Source organism: Corvus kubaryi, unplaced genomic scaffold, assembly GCF_017639235.1.
Source record: "Corvus kubaryi isolate FWS band 111438036 unplaced genomic scaffold, C.kubaryi_AGA036_p1.0 37382, whole genome shotgun sequence".
NCBI lineage: Eukaryota > Metazoa > Chordata > Aves > Passeriformes > Corvidae > Corvus > Corvus kubaryi.
The window spans coordinates 3,218,755-3,225,170 of record NW_024581124.1 but is presented as its reverse complement, the minus strand read 5'-3'; the positions used below and the strand labels follow the sequence as shown (position 1 = coordinate 3,225,170).

At 39.2% G+C, this 6,416-nt stretch overlaps 1 protein-coding gene across 2 annotated transcripts in view; it reads right to left on the bottom strand.

Moving 5' to 3' along the window:
• Window positions 1-296: 296 nt before the first annotated feature.
• The window catches only part of SUSD2 (sushi domain containing 2), a 19,038-nt gene continuing 12,918 nt past the window's right edge, over window positions 297-6,416 (bottom strand). For both annotated transcript variants that reach the window (XM_042034942.1, XM_042034943.1), the window contains exons 13-16: window positions 5,931-6,203; window positions 5,235-5,417; window positions 889-979; window positions 297-579 (exon numbers count right to left, since the gene is read on the bottom strand). In XM_042034942.1, coding sequence (XP_041890876.1) covers window positions 555-579; window positions 889-979; window positions 5,235-5,417; window positions 5,931-6,203 — 572 coding nt within the window. In that variant the 3' untranslated portion in view covers window positions 297-554. The remainder of the gene's footprint in view (window positions 580-888; window positions 980-5,234; window positions 5,418-5,930; window positions 6,204-6,416) is intronic.

The window sequence follows — 6,416 nt, the reverse complement described above, 5'->3', positions numbered from 1 at the left end:
AAAGTTGCTGTGTCGAGAACAGAAGGAGACAAAGGTCCTTGTAGCCCCTTTACACCATTGCTGTGTAATCAAATAGCAACCCATACAGGGAGAGAACAATTTGCTATTCTGAAAGGGAAGAAACAAAATACAGTTTGTAGGCCTTAACTATTGTATCAATACACAGTATGAATGCATCTCACTTTTAGCATACAGAAACCTCCCATCATATAAAGCTGTAAGGTTGATTTTGAGGAGGAAAATATGCTTATGTTTGGCATTTGTGACACATATAAAAAGGACTCCATATAGTAGCATGGCTTTACACATAAATTTTAATATCACAGCATAATATGCCACATTCTTCTTTCTTTGAGCTGAATTCCTAGTGAATGTAGCATCTTTAAGCTGATGAAATACTGGAAAACAATAGCGGTGTTCTGTTAGCTTGGTGGTGTGCTCTTTTTTTTAACGATAAGTTCAGCAGTATTTAGTTCTTCCTCACATATACAGTCTTCTTTCCAAGGACTGTAACCCCATTGTGTTTCCATTCACTCAATTTCCATTCCATTTTATCAGGCATTCTGTTCCTTGCGGACACTGGAACAGAGAAGGCATAAAACTTTGTAACAGTTGATAACAAAGTTCAGAAAATCAACCATATCTCCATTTCAATCTGCCAGTATTCCTAGGCCAGAACCATTTTCATTTGCTATGCTGCCCTCTTTCTCCACCAGTCAGTTGCACACACAGTTGATAAGTGTGTATAGATCAGTTGCACTTTGTTTTACCTGTAGCACACTGGCAGTTTGTTGCCAGTGGTCATTATTAAATTATTATTAAAAAGGTCATAACAGTTGCTATTTCTTTAGGAGGTTCATTTGTGTTTTCAGTTCAATTAAGGCTTACCTCTCTTTTCTGCATAAGTAAGCCAGACGTGCCAGGACTGCAAGACCGACTACTCCAAATACACTGCCAATAAGAATTACTTGTTTGATATCTGAAAAACAGAGACCAAGCACAAAAAAACCCATGAAGACTTTGATATACATTTCTTATATCTGTTTGAATGCAGTCCCGTGATGATTTTTGAAATTGTACGTATAGTGTTATTTTTTCTGTTCTCTTTATTTGTGGAACAAACTGCCTCCCTTGGCAGGGGGATAGGACTAAATGATGTCCTGGGGTACCTTCCAACCCTTTACCCTTTCAGATTCTCTGAAACTGGTAAAGATTAGGAACTCACAGAATTCTTACATTTGACTGTTAGAGCAGGTGGCTGCAAAAGCTTTTTAACACCAAGGGTGGCTGGTGGTTAATATGTAGTCAACATTGTGAATGTGCAGTATTGATGTAGAACTGTCAATCCCAACAACTGAATTTTTTTTCAATCCTTATTCCATATAGTTTGATTACTTTAAAAATTACCTCTATTTTGGCATTAAATTGTGAAACCACCTTTGCTGCTTAATAATCTAGATAAAAGAGAGCAGAAGTGACTGTTCTGATGTGGGTACACTGAACTGCATCAAAGAGTTTGAACACACCAAAACATGAAAAGTGTCAACTTGATTCTGTGACTGCCTAATAAGGACACCTGAGAGGGAGAAAGAAACCAGATATGAAACAAATTTTGAATTAATATTCTCATTTTGTTTTCTTATTCAACTAAACAGTTGCAGATTACCATGACACATGACAATATTCATAGAAGTTAGGAGATGCAGCATCTGGAATGAACTGTCTGGGAGAAACAATGATTCCTGCATTTTGTATTTGAGCCTTAATACATCGGGGCTCATTTTTACCAGCCCTTCCTTCCATCGCTTTGTCACACCTGCAGTAAGAGCTGCCCAAACCACAGCCTAGCACACAGTGATGGCAGAGTGACATAACAGACACTTCTGTGATCCTAGAACAGATTATTCAGCTGTTAAGTTGGTTTATAGTGAAGTTTAAGGAAAGAAATAAACTGTTTCACAAGCATTGGTCTGTCATCCAGTAATTTCTGAACAAGGCCTAATGTTCAGCTTACACATCCTTCACAGGGAGGTACCCAGTCTCTGCCAGGTGATGAGAACCCACCATTCTGGGTGGGTTAAGTAGTTAGTCCAGCAGTGATTTGCCTCTATTGTGAAATCTTTGTGTTTAGAAAAAGCACAGAAGACTAATGAGATTTCTGACAGCTTTTCAAAATGAACTGTATTTACACAGAGCCTGGGCCTGGAAAAGGAAATCTAAAAGGAGGTGGGGGGTGGGGGGGGAGAGAAAATAACCCAAAAGACAAACAAAACTAGATTGCCCTTAATATCACCAAATTATTGTCTGTCTCAAAAAGACAGAAAAAGACTGTATATATATATATATTGCTAATATCTTATGATTTTTAGCTGGATGTTACATCTGATTTTACTAGATTCTCCTTTTTGCTTTTGCTGGATGGCTTCTTTGTTCTTCTTCTTTGTGATATTCTGTGAAGAGAGGTTGCTGTGGTACTGGAAAGACTTGCAGTGGGATTGTAATTAGAAGCATAGCAAAATAATTATTAGCAGAGGATTTCCATGGAAACTTTAGTCCAAGGAAGCAAAATTCAAAAACAACAATATGCAGGCGCAACAACATAATTTGTATTTGAAGTTTCAAAATACTGAAATGGATTTTGTAAAATAACTGGCATTACATTTTCTTGTTTCCATCTCTTTTCCTATCCAATTTTCCTAGTTCTCATGCCTTTATTTTAGCTGTTCTATCTCTTGAAAAATGGAAGCGTATAGCAGCTAAAAAACCTTGGTGATTTGCAAGGCAGAGATTGAATCTGATGTGCCACAGAACTGCAGCCAGTGTAATGAACACAGCACTGTAGAGAAGTACACCTGTAAGCTTAGAATAACAGAGGGCTGGGCCCTGTGCTCTTGACCAGCATGAAAGAAATAATTTGAGAAAGTGTGTGTTTAATACTTCACTCTCAAAGCAAAAATGTGACTGCTGATCACAGTGGCTGTGTCAGTGGTCACCCATTCAGGCACCCAGAAACTGGGAAGGGCTGTCCATTAATTTTGTAAGCATTTTCCTGGTGTCAAGAAGGTCTTTGTCACAGGACTTGATAAAATGGGTGTTGGTGAAACAGCAGTATGCTGCTGTGTAAAGAGAAAAACAATAAAGAAAACTGACCTCAGGAACAACAGATTTTGACAACACAAGGACCTTTTCTGTACTGGAGAAGAGAAGGCTTGGGGGTTGGAGAATAGAGAAAACAGCCAAATAGAGAAATAACAGAAAACTGGCACTGGAATTCAACTATATCTTGGACCAGAGGCAGAAATGTATTTAGTGGAAAGCAAGTACTAGCTGTCCATGCTATAAAAGTATGAGAAGTTTAGATGTAAGTGAAAGAAACTTTGAACAGTATTGCCTCTCTTCTCTGTAGAGACCTGGGCCTGTCAATAAAACAGCCTTCTCACACAAACACTGATATCTAGCAGAATACCTTATGGAAGAAGGAGAGACAAGGATAGATATAAATGCCATTGTTGGGGCATAGCAGTAAGAAAAAAAGAATGGAGAAACTTGTATTTTGTATTATGTCGATCAGTTGTTGGTATTGTCAGTATCCTGCTGCTATGGACAGCACTGCCATACTCCAACTTCCTGAGGCTAATAAAAACCATCATTTTTGGTTCACATTGCAAATTAACTAGAACCCCAAATATCAAATAGTAAGGAGGGGAAGGTCTTTGTTAGATAAAAAAAAAATTCTTTCCCACCTTGTTTTTCTTTGTCATCTTTCAGGAAAGCATTGGGAAACATTGTGGGCTTTGTTTGCTTATCCACAAAGCTGTGTCATGTCTCCATCATTCTGAATGCAATCAGTCACTGCATATCTTCCAGCTCCTTTCCTCTGATTTCACAGGGCTGCCTTTCTGTCCCCCTTTTGCTAGTGTAAATGTCAGCATCTGTTTTGCTTATTGAGACTGACTGGCTCTTATCCAGTATGTATGTGGTTGATGGCAGCAATGGAAAAATATTCTTAGCTTTCAGCTTGGCACAATGTTTTGCCACTGCCTTTTAAAGATCTGGCCTTTGCAAATTTGTCTGCTGCCCAAACTCACTGCAGTTCATCTTACAAATATCAATAAATGTTCAGAACTGTGTTGGAAGTGTACAAGCAATTGGTACAGGCCAGCAGAGGCTGATGAAATGTGTCAGCATGACAGGAATTCATTGCTGATGTGAAGTGCACTTTCCACATTTCTTTGGAAGGGTCTTATAATGGAGAATCTGTTAGTATGAATTATTTCATGAGTGCTTTTGGGAACTATTAACTCTGTATTAAAAGTGCTTCAGCATGCCATCTGGCCTTGCATCACCCTGGTGCTTTGAAATATTGCCATCTTGAGGACATTTGGAGTGTATGTGGTGAATGAATAAAAAGAAAATTTGGGGCCATTTTCTGTAAATCATAGAGACAGCCTAACTGCTACTAAATCCATCAATCCCAGGCTAATTGATAATCTATTAGTAGTAACACAAGAGGGGTAATAAATTTATATTATTTATACTAAATACTATTGCATCATTCACAATACATTTACTGCTATAGAATAATAGAATTATGTTTTGAGATAACAAAATCTTTTAGAAAAAAAGAGTAAAAGTGTTCAACAACTGTGGGGTGTGTCTGCTCTTGAATCACAGAATCGTGGAACAGCTGAGGTGGGATGGGCCCTCTGGAGGTCATTTTGTCCAACTCTGCTGTTCAAGCAGGACCACCCAGAGTCAGTTGCCCAGGACCATGACCTGACAACTTTTGAACATCTCCAGGAAGGGAGACTCTGTAACTTCTCTGGGAAAGCTGTGCCAGTGCTCAATCATAATCACAGTAAAAAAGGGTTTTCTGATGTTCAGAGGGAAGCTTCTGTGTTTCAGAGCATGCAGAGGCCACTCTGCTCTTGTCCCTGGGCACCACTGAAAAAAGCCTGGCTCCATCCTCTTTTTACCCACCCTTCAGGTACCTGTACCCTTTGATAAAACAAAAACTTTTAAACCCCCACCAAAATGCACACAAACACCATGAGTCACCTGTTATTTAGATTTGAATAATAGTCTTTCTAGAAATTCAGACATCTCATGTCCGATGTTTTCCTGAGTAAGAGAAGCTGCTTTTGTCAAGGGCCATTATGATATACTGAGATTGCCTTGTCCTTGATAATGACTTTTTAGTGACAATATGTCTTACTGTCTAAAAGGCAACAGACCTGTTTCTGGCCTGCAGTGGGGTGGATCTCCTGACCAGGCTCCTGACACTTGGCAAGTTCTTTGCTGTGACCCAGTGAGTTCATAGCCCGGATTGCAGGCGAAATTGATGGTTGAGCCCAGCAGGTAGTTAGTTCTATTCTTGCTTCCATTGGTTGGATGATCCAGCCAGCCACAAGAAATCACTAATAAAAGAGACATATCTGGTTAGAGTATTTAGGATTTGGACCAGCAAATCTCCATTACAATGCTTCAAATGGTATTTTAGTGGCAACTCATGGAAAACCAAAGATTTTTAGGCTATCTGAAAGACAATACTTCCTGCTACTTTTAAAAATTATTTTTAAGTCCAAGGAAAACAGATTAAGCGTATAAAATGAAGATAAAGTTCTATGCTGTGGTGTTATAGTGGAAGAAGTGGAAAGAAATTTGAGTTTGCCTAAGTATTCCGTCAGTACAGAGTTTTCCTGGTACAAGGATGATTCCCCACTATTAGAGTATTTATAGGTGCATGAACCTACAGTTAAGCAAAGCCTCCTCAAACAGTGTTAACTCTTTAGATGCCCTGTAGAAATAACTATAGTGGTGCTCCTTATGGGCTGTTCACTTAAGAGTTGCACTTGATGATCCCAGTGGTTCCCTTCCAACTCAGAATATCCTGTGAGCCTGTAATGATATTTCCTGGAATGTTGCATCACCTGGCTCTAGATGTTCTACCAGCAGCTTGTGATTCTGATGGGAAAGTCTTGTGGAATTTCCCACTTGAAGGCTTCTTGTTGTCAGGACATCGAATCTGCAGAATGGGTCAGAGTCACAGAGTGAGACCATCTCTTCTACCAGGGGATCAGCAGGGTCTTCATAAGGGGAAAACACGGGCAGAAAGGAAGCATTGTGCTTTTCCCCATAAAAGAAACTGTTCAGTAAGAACTCTGTGTCATAAGTAAAGAGAGAAGTTCCATTTTCAATAGCCCCTTGGGAGACAGAGAAAGAAAGAGAGATTCATGTGTAACATTGCCAACATATACCACCTTCTGCTACTAATCCAAGTGTTTATTTACAGAAATGTAGCCAGAGCTGGAAGAGATATAGGAAGCCCTACAGCATCCTTCCAGCTCAAGATTATTTTCCTTTTCATATGCAACATCTTAACTTAGCACCAAAGTTGGTATTCATTTAATCTGCTG